Source organism: Tympanuchus pallidicinctus, unplaced genomic scaffold (genome assembly GCF_026119805.1).
Source record: "Tympanuchus pallidicinctus isolate F22 unplaced genomic scaffold, pur_lepc_1.0 scaffold22, whole genome shotgun sequence".
In the NCBI taxonomy this organism is placed as follows: domain Eukaryota; kingdom Metazoa; phylum Chordata; class Aves; order Galliformes; family Phasianidae; genus Tympanuchus; species Tympanuchus pallidicinctus.
In genome coordinates, this window is record NW_026294739.1 from 31,774,741 (window position 1) to 31,791,162 (window position 16,422).

The window sequence follows — 16,422 nt, forward strand, 5'->3', positions numbered from 1 at the left end:
CCGCTCTGGGCGGTGCCGTTCTGCGAGCGGGGCGGACGCTGCGGCGCCCCCTGGTGGCGGCGGACACGGCGCGACTCCGCTCCGCCCGCTGTGCGGCACGGAAGCAGCGTGTTCCAGAACGCGACTCATCAGACCTAAGGGGACGTTCACAGCCCCCTTCTTGCACAGCTCGAGTAAAGAGGATGGACAAGACAGACTCGAGGCATTTTTACCGCTGCCTGAGCATTTGAGTAAGAAAAAGGAAGTGCCAAAGATGAAAACCATTAAAAGACGTATTTATTATATTAGCATCATCTGATGCTTCCTCTTCAGGTTTGTTTTTAAGCACTTGAGCTACATCGCTGTGGAAGCCCACAGCAAAGTAACTACATTTTTGCCATTCTATACTAACAGAATTCAAATAATAAGGCTATCATGGAAAAAAAGAAAAACAAGTCACAAAGGCTTTCCCAAAAGATTAAGTAAATATTATGAACTTAACAGAAACAGTGGTTCTGCTCACCAACTTGAACAACAAGCAAAGAAGTCCCACCATAAAATGAAATCAAATTTACCAGTAGTTACACTGTGCGTCATTCACAGCTGCAGTATTTTATGTAGGTCCACAAATATCATCCAAGTCATCTAAACTAGTCAAGAAATACTGCAAATAAACCACATACTAAATGTTCCACCTTTAAGTTCTGCCATTTTCACAAGCCCTGCATTATCATTTACTTGTACCCATTTAAGATTCATCCACTATACTGAGCAGTTTTCAAACATACCTTTAGTGTTTTCTGCCACAGATATATCTTGTCTCACACAAAATTATTTGCAGATAAGAATAGAAAAGATTGTTCTACCACTGTCCTCTCTAAAAGTACCCAATCTTGTGTACAGAAATTCCACTAGTATGTAGATTACTTGAGTAACAAATTGCATTCTCCAATTCAGTACTTGGTATCATAAATGTTTCGATATCATTAGAAAGTTGTTTGTTTGTTTTTTTTTTTATCACCTCCACGCTCACTCAAGCGTTTCCATTAATTTGAATTGCTGATCTGGCTGCATCTCTCCTACACATCTGACAGTGTACCCTATATTTCCCATACACACCAAACCCATGACAAAGTCTTTCAGCTGCTAATTTCACTGATGAAGAGGAAGTCAGAACACTGCTTCTTTCCAGCTTCTAGCATTTTGGCAATAAGCCTTTTCTTGCAAATGGGATGAAGCAAACTAAAAATGCTCAGACAAAGCCAAATTAATTGTCACGATCAAAAGTTTACAAAGAAGTTTACATTTTTAAAAACTAAAAGTAACTTTTACTGGTAAAAGCTTTATTGGTGCTAGAAAAACTTACAGTTTAACTGAAATCTGCAAAGCATAACAATTGTTATGAATGTTAGCAGTGCAAAACATGGGTCTGAACTCATCTAAACTCATTCTCTAAAAGTTGGAATTGTAGTAACTGTACCTCACTGTTAACAATGCTGCTCTTCAACTTCATGTATTAAAATCCAAAATTCTCTTGAAAGACTTTGATGATGATCCTTGTTTTTCTTGTTCCTGCAAGATGGGAGATAAAAATATCAAGACAACCATTATCACAAAACACAGTACAATTTTTAGAAAAGATTTCAGAGTATAAATGGTTGCCACCAACCCCCCACATTTACTGAGAGTACAGCAGTAACATTACCTACTCCATCCATAAACCACACCTCTGTGTAAGAAGCATACACATGCAACAAAGCAAAAACTACAACAGAAAATCTCACAGACCCTCACCAATTGACTGAACCAAGAACATATCCACTTCCTAGCAAACACGGGTATTAATCCAGCCCTCAGCTGAAACCCTTTGTACCCTATCAGGTGCCACTCTAATGCCTCCCAGTTTAGTTCTCCATTAGCATAAAAACTGATTAGTTTACAGAGACCATTCAAAACCTCAGTGTGCACAGCAGTGAAATGGCACAAAGATCAGCTCACAGGTTGCCAATTTTTCATCCCATGTTTCTTTGCAAGCGAATCAGGAACAAAAGCTCAAAAAATGACCTGATAGTGCATATGATTTGCATATGATATGAGGAAGTTTGACATTTACTTGTAACCTGTTGTATTTCTCAGAAAGATAAGCATTTGTTCATCCTTTGTGAAATGCATAGCACCACAAAAATCAAATTCCAGTGATTACCCATTTATTTTACTCTCTTTAAAATATCATTAATTTCTTCATCTGTGAGATTTTTTCAGGTTCTTCTCTTGTTTAAAGCTCTTGTGTTTATATCCAGGTAACATTTCTCACTGTTCTGTATTTATTTTGGTGTAATTAAAAATCATGTCAACTTACGTAGTATTTCACATTAGAAGGAATGCATTATTGTTCAGAACTAATTGAGAATTGTGTTGCCAGCAAACCGTCAATACAATGACATTTTTCAAACATGCTATGTTCAGCCTTTTCTTCACTGTCACCCATTTACTCAAAGGTAAATGTCACAGAAAAATGCTGCATTTTTGTTGCGCTTACATAACTTACACTCTCAGTATTTGTTTTCCAGTCAGGACAGCTATTTCTTTTAGGTGTGTACCATTTCTATACTGTGCCAACTTTCACAAGCTCAGGATATAAGCATACTTCCATTTCCATTGCTTGTGAAAGTTCCATTATTTGAAAATAGCTAACAATAGAAAAATAGTTAACTTGTTTCAGGGATATGCCATATGACTGCAGTAGAATCAGCAGGGAAAGATCTGTATTTAATATGGTTCACTTAGGTATTGGGCTCCTGTTAAAGGTGACTTCAAATGGAATTACACAGTTTTCAGTGATTTTACAAAGATAAAGACAAGTGTATAAGGCTGCACACAGGTAACCTCATCTTCATCAAGTGAACATAGACAATTTTCTTTTAACTGTTGGCATTCATGGCTGCACATTTCTTTCACACCCTCTTTCTCTCCAAGTTTGCATCTTGCCTTTTTTGGAAGGCTATGAAACTGTGAAGGCCAACCCTTGGTCACTTTGAACTTACTGAACTCGACTGTAAGCCTGACTCTTGTGCTGGGAAGGAACATTGCCTCTAATGAACATGGATACGCACATGTTGCCTTATTACTAATATCTATTTCTCATTAGATCTTTTTCTCATTATTGGCATTAACATGTCTGAATTAGTTAGGTACTGGAGGCAAGTAGCAAAACAATAGGATTTAAGTTAAAATAAGCTTAAGTAATCTTATGATTGAAGTTACAAGAATATCTATTAAAATCCTCAGCCATTTGTCTCCAAGCAGCAAGCACGGACACTTTTTTCAGTGCCCTGAACTAAAGGTAAAACCTGATCTTTCAGCTATTCTTGTTACAGAACTAATTTTCTGGCGATACTCACATTTTTCACACGTTGGTTGCAAGTTATATTCTTCAGATAACCGAGTATTTTTATTATGCTGATATCTATTCAAAGTATTGGGTTTGCTTTTTCTAATTGGAGTCAAAAGAATACCTTAAAAACAACAAAACATTATGTATTTTACTTTCAAAAAAACGGAGCAGCAACACACAGGTAACATTTCAGGAACTAAAACTTACAATATCTTCTGAGCCATGTTACCACCTGGCTTTTGAGGAAAGACTGAAAAATCCAATTAACTTCAGAAAATGTTTAATTGCTAGAAGTAATATATTGGTGCAATGGGTTCTTAGATGAAATAAACGGTTCTTTTCAGAAAAGCTTTTTAAAATTCTCATGAGCATCATAGCCAAATTAGTTGGTTTTGAATCTGATTCAAAAAAATACAAATCATCCACTAGCCATTACCAGAAATTAAATAATGAAGTAAACAGAAGTTCTGGAAAGAGATCACTAAAAAGGAATCCCTGATGGGTGGGCTGATTTTTTCAAAATGGGAATGTTTGTTTTGTTTTGTTTTTTTAAAAAGTAATATGAATATTCAAAAATTTAAGTACTGATTTAGAGAGCTGCTTTAGCCTGTGTTACAACTTCCAGTCATCCATGCTAAGAGACAGTACTGGTTATTACTCTATGAACGTATTATTTCATGATTGTAGGCAAAGCTCTGCATGTACCCAGAATCACCAGATTCTAAAGAAAAGTCCTTGTGAATGACGTATAATATCTGCAGAGTAATGAAAAGAGTTAATAAACTTACTTTTCACTGTGCTACAGAGTATTTCAAAAGATACATACTCCACTATTTATAAATGAACAGTTGTTGTGCATTATCAAGATAACCAGGTTTTGGTTTTTGTTTTTTTTTTTAAAGGGGCAACTGACGGAACTTATCCTCACTTGTCTATCTCCATTTGTCATTAACATCTTACTCAACCCCTCATAATGCAGGACAGGTAAAAAATACCTTATTTACTTAATTTTCTAATAGTTTGCTTTCTGATACTTTTCCGACACTTGTTCCAGTATTGTTGCATAATTGAAGTTTTACACATCTAGCTATGTAGCACATAGAAACTCAAGTGCCTGTCAGAATTCCAAGAAGGAACAAAAGCAGGTATGATAGGATAACACAGCTATAACGGTACAATAGAATTATGTCGAATCCAAGAGCAGACAGATGCACTGTGCTCTGATTCCACTACCTTTCCACACCTTAAGCACCAAAACAAAACAAAAAAATAGCAGGTGGCACAAAAGAAATCCTAGCAGGATTCAACAATGTACCAGAAAACTTAATTGTTAAGTAGTATAATAGTTTCACAATTATAGAACATACATTGTCTGACAGCTTTATGACAGCACCCACAGAACTTTATTATAACTCCTACCCACAAGCTCTCGTGGTGAAGCCCTGGAAGAGAATTATTCAGACAATAAGTGGTTTTTTTGCACTAACTTCCAAGTTAAGGCCTTACTTTGGAAATTATCCTGTTTGCTCTTTAAAGATGTCTCTACTAGCAGTTTTCCTTTCTTCACTGGAGTCAGCACTATCTCTAGAAAGATCAAATGGGACACCATTAAAAATGCCAGAAAACTGTTTTTTGTTTTTTGTTTTCAAATGCCTCTTTCAAACCATAAAATAGCAGATGTACTTTTAATTAAAATTATGATTAATAACTATAGGCCTCTTACATCCTTTGCCAGTTTATACTAGAATGAAACAAGCTTCTTACAAGGTTCATCCATTCACATTTATTTCAGCTTCATATACTCTCTTCTATTAATAATATTTGACAAACTCTGGCAGCGTTGCTTGAAGCAGTGGTGAATCTTCATTGCAAGTACAAGATTCAAAAACACCAAGTCAAAACAGAAGTGACTAGCTCCAACCTCATTTGGCAGGATTACTGGTAAATCATACAAAACAAGTGAGCTTACAAGAGCAGCATGATCAGAATCAGGCTAAACAAGTCTGGAACTCAAAATGCAGTTTAAAAGAATTAGGACAGTTAGTAAAAAACAAATTACTCTCATAAGCTGCATGTCTTCTGTTAGAGCCACATGATTTCTGAAGTTTCTTTTTATATCTTTCTTCAGCTTCCAGAATGACTCTATGACGGCCACACAGGTATGGACAAGTTTGCAACATCTTACTAAAAGTTCTGCTATTGAAAGACAGTCCTGTTGTTGTACAGCCTAGAAGAAAATAGGGATGGTAGTCATCGTAAAATCCAGAATTTTGCTGTCTGTGATCTACAGTTAATGTCCAAGTTTCATTACACGTCTCAGAATTGTCTGCACTCAACAGCAGTAAGGCAGGAAAAAAAAAGAACTGCATAATAGTTAGAGGCTTAGCTAGATGAATACAAAAATAAACTGAACAGGGCTCCATTTTTTCCCCTCCTTCTTTCCAAAAAGAGAAAAAGAAAACAGCTGCTCCTAAGTATTCTTGTAGCTACAATATGCTCTTCTAAGCTTGAGGAAAGACATATTAAACAAAATTGGAATAGGTTAGCTCTATGTCAACATTTGTTTTATTTTAAACGCAGAAAAAGGAAAGGAAGCAGATAAAATTACAGAATAAGTAATTTATGTAATGCCAAGTTTACTTGCTGAATTGCTGGTTCTTTAATTCTTCTTTTCTGAACTTAGCAAAGAAAGACCTGAGATACTTACCCAAACACAGCAAGTCTGTCATTTTAAGGGATGCAGTTGTAATCAAATTAATTTTTTCTTCCTTGGTTATCTCTGAGTACAATGAATGTTGGTCTAAAGTAGGAAGAAAAAAACATTAGGAAGAAAATGCAAGCTATCTTTTTCTGTGGAAATCACACATGAGCATACCAATGTTCAGTTGTATTTTCTATTAGTAGATGACTAGGAAAGTTTAATTGGCATAACAGCAGAAAACTTTAACTTTAGACATTTCTGTTCAATGGGCACATTGACACTGTCGTACATCCAGAATAATTACATTTAATTTCCTAATGAAGCACATCGCTTGAACTTGAACAGACTGAAATAGACCTGTAAACTTACACTGCTTAATGAAGTCATATGAACATTATCAATATTTAGAATCAGATGCTCAAAGTGTGATATAATGGAATAATGCTTTTCTCTATCTAAATAACTGTACGTGGAGATCAGCTTGGAGCCTTGTAAAGCTGCCATTTTGGCAAACAGTAAACTCATGAATGGTTTTATAAATTAATGGTAAACTACATTACGAGTAAGGATTTGACTGACCAGATCCTAATTCTGAAATAAATACCCCAGAGAAAGAAGATCAGTGCAAATCTGAAAAACCTCATCCTACAAGCATTCAGCATGGAGAGCTTCAGGCAGAAATCACTCCCACAGGTAGGTTCTACCCTTGCTCTTACAAGCACAGTACAAAAGCAGTTCCCCTGCACATTTTCTATTAAGGGCTTATACTTTTCAGTACAGGTTGCGTTCAGACTTGACTTTAAGTATTTATCTGTAAGACATTCATTTGAATAGTTAAAAAAGAAAGGAAAAAAAGTATTACAATAAAAGCAGAACAAACTCTCCTGGTAAAATTGTGTGCAATATAGAATTCCAAAATTACTCTAACAGTTACAGAATATACATAATGTATTTTGTCATCTAATTAGATTTTATACCTGATAAAAAGTAGTGATAAAAGCAAGCATTAAAAGTTAAGAACAAAATTATCTAAAAATAAGAATACATTTAGCTACATGTACCTGGTATGCCTGCCCATTTCATATGCTTAATAGTCTTCCCTGGTTGTTGAAGTAAGCTTTTCCTACAAAGATTAACAATGTGAACAAATTTTAAAACACATTTAACTATACATTAATACACAAATTTTGGAGACAAAACAAAAACCACACTAAACAAAAATCAAAGAAAATTCTAAAAACAAAACAATTCTATGTATTACCTATGCTATTTGTCCCATAAGTTACAAGTTACATAGCAAGAAGCATGCAGCATATTACCAAGTGCCTGATATCAGCATTCCTTGCAGTGCTGCTCAGCACGCCTGCTCCCACATCAGGAATACAGCATTTTCCAAGTGCTGGTTTCCAGAGTCATTTTCAATCCTGGTTTATGTCACATTTTAGTACACATTAAACTTCCACAGTTGGCAGAATGCTACAGTTTGCACACAGTGTAGCAATTACTTTTATGCAACCAACATGTTGCCATGGTACCACAATTACTCTTGCAAATTGTCATTAATTTTTTCTTTATCAGTAAGAAAGATGACCGTGAGAAGGAAAACAGGAAAGCAGGCATTCTGTGAGACAAGCGGGCAAAGCAAGAGAACAGCAAAGTAACTGTACACATCTTTTTCTTCCCACTTAGCAGAGGAATGGAGGAAGAGCAAGGAAGGAAGAGAAGCATAAGAAAACCAAAATTTTCTTCTTAATTCACAGACATTAAAATGCAAATTCTTGCAGAACTGGTCTGTAACTGCAGTTCTCCTTGTAAATGCACATGACAGAAGTATTTTGGTTTCATCCACACCAACAGGTCAATTCCTCATCTAATCAAACGTGAGAATTTGAAGGCCACAATCTATGGATGCTTTTTCACCACTAGGCTTAAGGCATTGGAATGTGGCCTGTTACAGGCTCTCCATACTCACCATCAGAATCCTATCATTAAGAGAAAAAAGGACTTTACAGATGATGGTACTACGGACTCTATAATCTTTGGTTTCTGATGTCAAAAACACTTGCATAGAATATTTTCCTGCTGGACAACAAACCTTTACAGCTTTTCACTTGTAGCAAAAGACCAGGCTAGGAAGCAATAATTGAAAAGGCTGACATTCAATTAGGAAATGATAATCAAGAGCAACTTACTAATTTTGGTTTGATGCAAGATACCTACCTTAGCTGAAGAACAGACTGACTTTTTTCACCTGCTGTTTTTTCATTTACACTACGACTTTGAATTGCAGTGTCTGACTGCATTGCATAAACTGAACGTGGAATATCACTCTGTTTACTTTTTCTAGCAGAAGCATTCACTGGATTCTCAGTCAGTGCAGAAGAATTTGCAGCTAGAGCAAGAACTCCGTCATCCAACTTAGAAGTTAACTGTGGACCACGTAATTCTTTGCACGTTCTTTCTAGACATGCTTTTGTATCACTGGGATTCACTTCAGAAGCCAGCACTGAAGCATCAAAATCCCATGAACTCCTGTCAAACGGTCTTCCTTCCACTCCTTCCTTAATTGAAAAGCATTTGTTAATGACTAAACAAGCTCTATTAAAAATGCTGAATAAACCTATTAACAAGATTAACTAAAATACATCAGTTTAACTCCTGACTGATTGAGAGCCAACAAAACAGCACAGCTACCAAAAGAGTTGAAGGGCAGTTATTAAGTCATAGTACCAGGCTGAAATAATTTGCTACTAATACACATCACTTGAAAAGTCTAAGATTACCTCAAGATCCAGCCAAGTAACACAAAAATTGCTACTCCACAATCAAAAATACCATGTTCCATGGTAGTTACACGGCACAAAGAAAATATGGGATAACAATATTATATTCTGTAATCACATCTGTCCATTAGCTATCCTGTCACAACAGTACAATCATGGACATTTCAAGCATGCAGATATTAAGATTACAAATAAAAATGATCAGCAATTACAAGAAAATCGAGCTGTTGCTTTTCCAACCTAAATGATCTCAACTTCATAGAAAATCTGATTTTACAATCAACTAAAATAGCTCACAAGAATACAAATGCTTGCATTTCCTGATTGCACTGCACACTTCTAAGTTCGTATTTCTAAGTATGCATTATGTGCAATAACAGCAAAAGCTGCAGGTTGTAGTTTCTCATACATCCAATGTTCTCTCATGTCCTAGCTCACAATGAAATTATCTTAATGGTTTATTTCCTATAGCTCCTTACACTGAGAAAATCTGTAGTTTTACCTTACCTCCATAAACGTGCTAATCTCCTCATGTTCTTTTTCAATCAAGTTTATTCTGTGCAGAATGTCTTTTGCTTTCTTCCAGTAGTTTCGTTGATTTCTTTCTCTGATTTGCATGTCCACCTCCAGCTCTTCTGCATTCTTCACACTTAGGGACTTCTCATTTATTTTCAAGGACAATTGTTTAGCTGTATAAAACAAAATTAAAATTATTTAACAAATATTTTATAATTTATAATAAAATTATAAAATAATTATTGTATGGTGGCAACATACAACTTTCATGCAGAAAATAAATATCTTTGAGTACAAAGAACACAAAGCTTTTATACTTAAAATAATCTAGAAAGTTCAGAGAACTTAAATACAGAAACCATCTCTCTGATTTTTCAAGCACTAACAGTAAGCTTACTCATTTGCTTGCAGTTCTGCAGCACAAAAGTAGCAGCTTTGTGTAGTTCCTCATCCTGAGACTCAGTTAGTACCTGAATCATAAGTGGAAGACCATTGTTCTTGAGCAGTTCACACTGGTTTTCTTCTAAAATAGGAAGTTATAATGAAAATCAGTTCGTTCCAACCTCATACACGCTTAATCTGACAAGCAGTTTTAGAAACAAAAACCAGTAACCTCCAGGGAAATTCTAAAACAACTAATTGTAAAAGATTCTTATTAAGAATACAAGCATGCTGTAATGATCTTGTCACCCAGGCTGCAGCAGAAGCACTCTACATCACATCGGATGCTTTGATCACAGTTCAGAACTGCTGTAAGAAACATGACGAAGGACTAAGTCAAATCACACACCAGACATTTGTACCCATTTAGTTGTGGTCTAAAATATTTGAATTATGCTTTGAATTTCTTGACCTCTGGTCTGAATGAATTGTAGAATTTTTCAGATGAATTTTACCCTGTGATCCCTAAAACCAGCTCTGAATTCTTACATAATAGCTTACTTTTCTCAAACATACTATGAGTTAACAGGTCTTAAAGTTTAGAGGTGAAAGTAAACTTTTCTGAATATTAAATTACATTATTTAATAGAATATTCCCTCAGGTTACCAAATTTGATGAAATGATACCATTAAAGTAGCTGATGTATGAGAATTCAGTAAAAATATGTCAAAAAGAAGAAGAAAATCTTACCAGAGACTTCAGTACAGTGTCCAATTGTTAGAATAACACTCATTTTTTCTCCCGTATCCAGAGTGTCATTAGACAGTAGGTTCAGCAGTTCTGACACAGTGTGATACTTCGCCAAAACAACAGCCATGGCAGCTATCATGTTGAAAATAATTTAAAGAAATCTATCAGATAATAAACAAACAGGCAGCATTCAAATATGATGTTCAAAGGCACTGTCAGCAGACCTCCAAAAGCAGTCCCACTTCTGTCTCACTTTCATTTCAACAGTTTGAATTACCACACCTCTGCTGGTGCAGTAATTCCATGTGTGCTATTCCTCATAACCAGCACTGCCCTTTCCTCTGAATTGTACTCAGTAGAGATGTGGTCGATCTGACAAATGAGAGTTTTGCAATGTGCAAGTTTTGTACACCTCTGCTGAGTTTTTCCTCATCCTTCATTGGTTCCAAAACCGAACTGCTACAAAAGGAGCTAGGAATGTTTCAGCAAGATGTTCCCTCTTTACTAGAAACTGGGAACAGCACTGCTACTATGTGCATGCTGAAACCTAATCCAGTCACATACCAACTTCTTGTAAACTAGGCCCAAAACCAGTGCAGGTATATTCTCTTAAGGTCTTTGAAACTTTAGTCAGAGCACTTGAGATAGAAGCATGAAATACACTAAATCATGGCCACTCTGACTCAGACTCATTTCACAAAGCCTTCTGATGGAATACACAAAGACCTCATTGAGCTATCACCATTCAGATGGTAAATCAACGTAAGGATGCTTTGCAGACACAACAGGAACTATATTCACATTTCTCATTTATGTCGCTCCGTGCTTGAGCTTGTGCAGCTTCTTAGTACAGACACAGGCCTGCAGAAGCACAGCTCTAACTCCAGGATCCAAGGTTACCACATTTCCAGTTCAACTAGCACCAGCAATTTAATTTTGTTCTCAGTGTAAATTTTCTAATATTTATTTCACTATCCCACCTCAGATTAACAGAACCATTCCCACTAGCAACTTGAATTTGATAGACTCTGCAATACAAACTGGATCTGGATATACTTAATTGCCTTTTATATCCATTCATACCACATTCTCAAACTAGAGTTGAATAAAATGCATTTTAGAATTATCAGATATGAAAGTGGCAGCAGTCTTTCCACTCACAGTCATTAGCAATGCAGGCATCCAGAGTCTTTGTCACTACTATTGCAAGCTTCCTGCTAGGGTGACTCAGACAGGAATCATCACGCATCAGCTTGAGGAGGACTTGAGCTAAGGTGTCCAATCCTCCAATAGAAACAAAATATTTCTGCACGGGGGCTTAGTGAGAACAGAAAAAAATGTGACTTAAATACTACAAGTCTCAAATCGTATCAAATTGTTTTAGCATTTTCTTAATTAGGCCATCACTATTTTTCCATGCACTTTTTAATTATTTACACCCGCATAAAGGAACTGAAGTTGGATTTATGTTCATCCTGAGAAATGCAATAATTGCCCTAACATGAAACACATACATATAAACGGTGAACATTATGCCCAAGTTCCACCTACATTCTGTTTTCCAAGATGCAGTAATCACTCATATTTGTAAAATAAGCTCCACAAACTGTTTTTACTGACCTCTCTAAATTGTAACCAATGAGGCCGTTTGTATTTTTAGGCAGCCAGTGCAGTGTAAGAAAAAGCCAATGAATCTAGTTTTCAGTGTGATTGCCGTAAGGGCAGCAAAAGAACTTGCAGAAATTGACAAAAATAGGGAATTAAACATTTAAGTATTGAAGTGCACAAAATAAAAGCCGTTTAAAGTTTTATCTTACAGTTATTTGCAACCGTGAGGCCAACAAATGAACAAATAGGACGAACTATCTCAGGCTCCATGCAACTTTCTAGCCACTCTTTTGCATACGGAAAGACTGAACAGCAAATCTTTTGATTAGCTTCTGGGAAAGTAAAAACAAATAACCTCAAATCCAAGCATAATGTGCAATTTCAGCTGAACAGTAAAAACGAGAACAAAACTTATAATTTACCACAGTTTTTAAACAGCAGCACTTACCATTCTGAGGATTGTTAACACAGGCACAGAGAGTGCTACAGACTGAACACCACAGCTGGTAGCAGCTATTTGTATTTTCATCTGACAGATTCAGCTCAGGTGTGGAAAGAGTTGTTCTGTTTAAGAAAACAAAGAAAACAAGTCCTAACTGCTCTATTGCTTTTCCTGCTTTAAAACAGCTGTTTGTTTACCTGAATAACTGCAGCAGCAGATCAATGCAGCCTGTTTCTCTGACATAGGTTTGGCCAAGTTCTGAAAGTGAACACATAGCAGAATGCAACAAAATCTTAGTGTCAAATCTAACTTGCATTTAAGTCCTCCATTGCCTAAGCATATTCAACCCTCTCAACAGAGGATCACACAAACATTGGCAAATGCATTTCTATTCTATGCTTAACTTTTTCTACATTGTCAGAAACCACTGGTTTAATTTTTTAAAAACTATAATCACGTTGTTAAACTACAATATTTTTTCCTATTTAAGGAAATCCCAGTGAGCAACAATTTACTTAGATTTATTTTACTTACATGGATGACCTCTCCCAACCTAAATGATTCTACAGCTACGTCTGATCTACATGCAACCTGATAAGTTGATTTTACAAAAACATTACTAAGTGTTCCAAATTTCCATCACACACATTGGAAAACATAAAAAGAAAATGTGAGTAAAATATGTGTTATAACAAAAAAACACTTACTATTATTTGAAACCAGTGCCAAGATGACATAAACAGACATTCTTTTCAAGTTCACACCAGAATCCTTATTCATTAAAAATGAAATGAGGTCCTCAAATAATGCAGAAGAACACAAAGTTTGTTGGCAGTAAACTGAAACCAGAAAACAAAAACCATTAACTCCTAAAGCAAACTATTCACAGTCATTAATTAGTTTGTTAATACAGTAAATAGATGCTCAGTTGTATCCAGTACACGGTGAGCAGAGTCAAAACAGGCCCACAAAGGGACTCAGGGCTTCCTCCTGCCATCAGTTCTAAATTACCTCAGTCCCAGGCAAACTTTGGAACAGTCTGCATGTCATTACATTTGTTAATGAGGAAGCAGAGCTGCCTGTTGTCATACAGACAAGCTGGCTACATAAATCCCATAGAGACAGATATATTAACCCTAACCCCATTTCTTCAAATCTTGGGGTGGTCAGTGAAATAGCAACACATTTGCTGCCTTTCACATTAACTTGTTATTCTGTAACATGATTTTTGATGCAAAAAGATAGGGACAAAGCACAATATAACATTATCATGGCCAACTTGGAAATACATGAAGTAGTGTTTATTACCATTACTCTCTATTATGATTCCTAGTGTAAATAAAGCTGCTTCCTTCACTATGCCATGAGCACTTGACTTTGCAAGATCATTTATAAACCCCAAACCACCAATTTCTCGTAAATATTCACAAGCTTCACCTATAACAGGAAAGAAAAAAAAATTAATTTTATTTTCGTTACCGTGCAAGAAGAAAATCTTAAGATGTTACAGTTCCAGTCTTATGTCCTTTGGCTAATGTTTTTTTTCTGCCCACAGTAACAAACAATTTCTTAACATACATTGCAAATGAAAATGGCTGTGTTGTTTCCAAGGGAAAAATGGTTCTTACTATTTTGTTGACAAATTGAATAAATAGTGATCAAAGCCTCTTTCTGGGATGAAGGGCAGTCCATCTGGTATTTAAGGCATTCAAGCAGTAAGTTCAAATCTGTTTTCATATCTAAACGTAAAAAAGGAAGTTTCACATGAAGCGTTATGTTTTCTTCATATAAATTCATTTTGTATTAAAGTAAAACTTCCCCAAAACATAGCATGGATATGTAATCTAACAAAAAAAAAAAAAAAAACACAAGAAAAGCACTTTTATACATCTATACATAGCAAGCATAACCTACATCCCACTATAGACATCCCTATCTACAGTGATTTGATCATGACCTATAGTTAGTTATTTGAACACTGCTTTGCTAAAAAAGGCAGCCTCATTTTAATATTTCTGGTCTTTCACTGTTACCTTATTGTAAATATCAATAATTGTTAGTAAATGGGATATAAGTTACTAAATAGTATGTTTTCCACTTGCAAGATGCATTAAGTATATTTAGTGAATAATACAGAGTCATGATAATCTGAGTGCATTACCAAGAGAATCCAGGAGGATTAAGCTAGATGCCAAGGCTTGCTACCTGGTGTTTATTTAAAGACTGAATCACTTGCACAAGAGGCAGCACCTTGACTCAGGTGCTTATGTCAGTAGGTTAATACAAAGCATTTGGGAAAAGGGGCAACTACATACAACCCCAAAGAGATAAATGGTTATGATAACTTGTTTCTTAGACTTCTGCTATAATGTAATGACTCATTTAATGACTATTTAGTAACTTGGCAGCAGCAGATACTGTATATCTGAAGCACCTGCACAGCTGTGGGTTTCTTTAAAAAGTTACAATACTAGAAAAACATGGGTAAATATTAGCAGGAAAGTGACTTTGTGGTAACAGTATTTATCATTTGAACAAGGCAAGAATTTTAAAGTCTGACAAGGAAAAAAGAACATTTCCCTCTAACAGTTCACCCTCCCTGGAAAGTCTTGTCACAACCTACTAAAGCTTTGTAAAATAGATTTAGGTAATAAAGGAAAATGATTTCAGGTATCTTACCACATTGTGGTTTTTGCACCTTTTGATTTTCCATTTTTTATTGCATCCCTGTTCTTGTTCCACAACTGCAAGGAAAAAGCATTTTCTTTTTGCTGAAATCAGCAGTGTCTGTAGCATTGTACAGAGTGTAAGTTAAATAACTTTTTATTGCTATTTAAAAATACACAATTTTACAGCTCTCAAATTTTATGCTATCATCTGACACAGAGTTTAATACAGCCTTGCATGGCAGAGCCTTCCTTTAGAAATGCTCTATTTCATATGGACAGTATTTATAGTTACTATGTTACGCCAATGGCTTTCAAAGTTAGTTTTGCAGCAACCTAGTGACCTACGATGGCAGTGTGGAATTGCTCAAAGAACCCACCTACAATTAAAACAAATATACCCAGTGCTGCCATTTACTGCAGTAAATCTCCTCAGATTTTGCTTACAGCAGGCTGCCAATTCTGCCATCAGCCAAAAAGCAGTGAGATCACCAGATAACGTTACATAACCACATCTGACATCCAATACAAACCACCTCCTTCCTACCGTCACTAAGCCAAAACTGCACTGCTTTCTTAGTACCAAAAACAAAGGCAGTAACGAGCAGGAGAAGTATTTCCTACACTAAGACTTTATCTTAGCTCACTGGAGTCACACACAATATGTAAAATGAAAATACCCACAGCAGTGCTTCTACATCAACCTGGCGCACTCCACTCGTGATCCGGGCGCAGCACTCAGCGCTACACCCGCTCAGGAAGCAGAACGGCAGCCAAGGCCCGTTGGCAGCTCTTGCTGCTTATCCCAGGCCGCGACCCGCGGTGTGCTGGGATGAGCCGAAGGGCAGCCGCAGCTAACCGCGGCCCAGGAGCCCGAGCGCACTCAGGCGGATCGTGCCCTTTTCCTTAACCGAGCTCCAAGTCCCACACGCGAAGAACGGCTGATGCGAGCGTCGCAGTCACCGACTCAAAGCTCGCAGCAATGGCCCAGCCGCAGGTGGAAACTTTTCAGCAGCAATAAAACCAGCCCAACAACAGATTAGCTGTCGCTCTCGAAGTAGAGCAACGGCTCTGAAAAATATCAGCGCCAACCCGACGAAAGCAGCCAGCCCCGCAGCCCATTTACAGCTCAGCTATCTGTCGCCATGGAGGCGGCACCGCCCGCTCCCCGCCCCGCGCCGCCGCCCGCCTGAGGAGAGCC

At 36.7% G+C, this 16,422-nt stretch overlaps 1 protein-coding gene across 5 annotated transcripts; it reads right to left on the reverse strand.

Moving 5' to 3' along the window:
* Positions 1–1,301: 1,301 nt before the first annotated feature.
* Positions 1,302–16,393, reverse strand: TERB1 (telomere repeat binding bouquet formation protein 1). 5 transcript variants are annotated; one of them, XM_052685873.1, is made up of 17 exons: positions 16,314–16,393; positions 15,235–15,299; positions 14,184–14,294; positions 13,864–13,992; positions 13,263–13,394; positions 12,753–12,813; positions 12,562–12,677; positions 11,667–11,822; positions 10,506–10,637; positions 9,771–9,896; positions 9,365–9,546; positions 8,295–8,635; positions 7,136–7,197; positions 6,081–6,173; positions 5,433–5,600; positions 4,880–4,957; positions 1,302–3,494 (listed from the first exon to the last, which is right to left on the reverse strand). In XM_052685873.1, the coding sequence occupies exons 2-17, from the start codon at positions 15,266–15,268 to the stop codon at positions 3,304–3,306; spliced, it is 2,112 nt and encodes a 703-aa protein (XP_052541833.1). In that variant the 5' UTR covers positions 15,269–15,299; positions 16,314–16,393; the 3' UTR covers positions 1,302–3,303. The 5 variants fall into 5 exon arrangements, with proteins under 5 accessions (XP_052541833.1, XP_052541836.1, XP_052541834.1 ...); XM_052685876.1 differs by lacking the exon at positions 14,184–14,294 and having other exon boundaries at positions 1,302–1,551; positions 3,381–3,494; positions 16,314–16,390; XM_052685874.1 differs by having other exon boundaries at positions 1,302–1,551; positions 3,381–3,494; positions 15,235–16,342.
* Between the last annotated feature and the right edge of the window lie 29 nt (positions 16,394–16,422).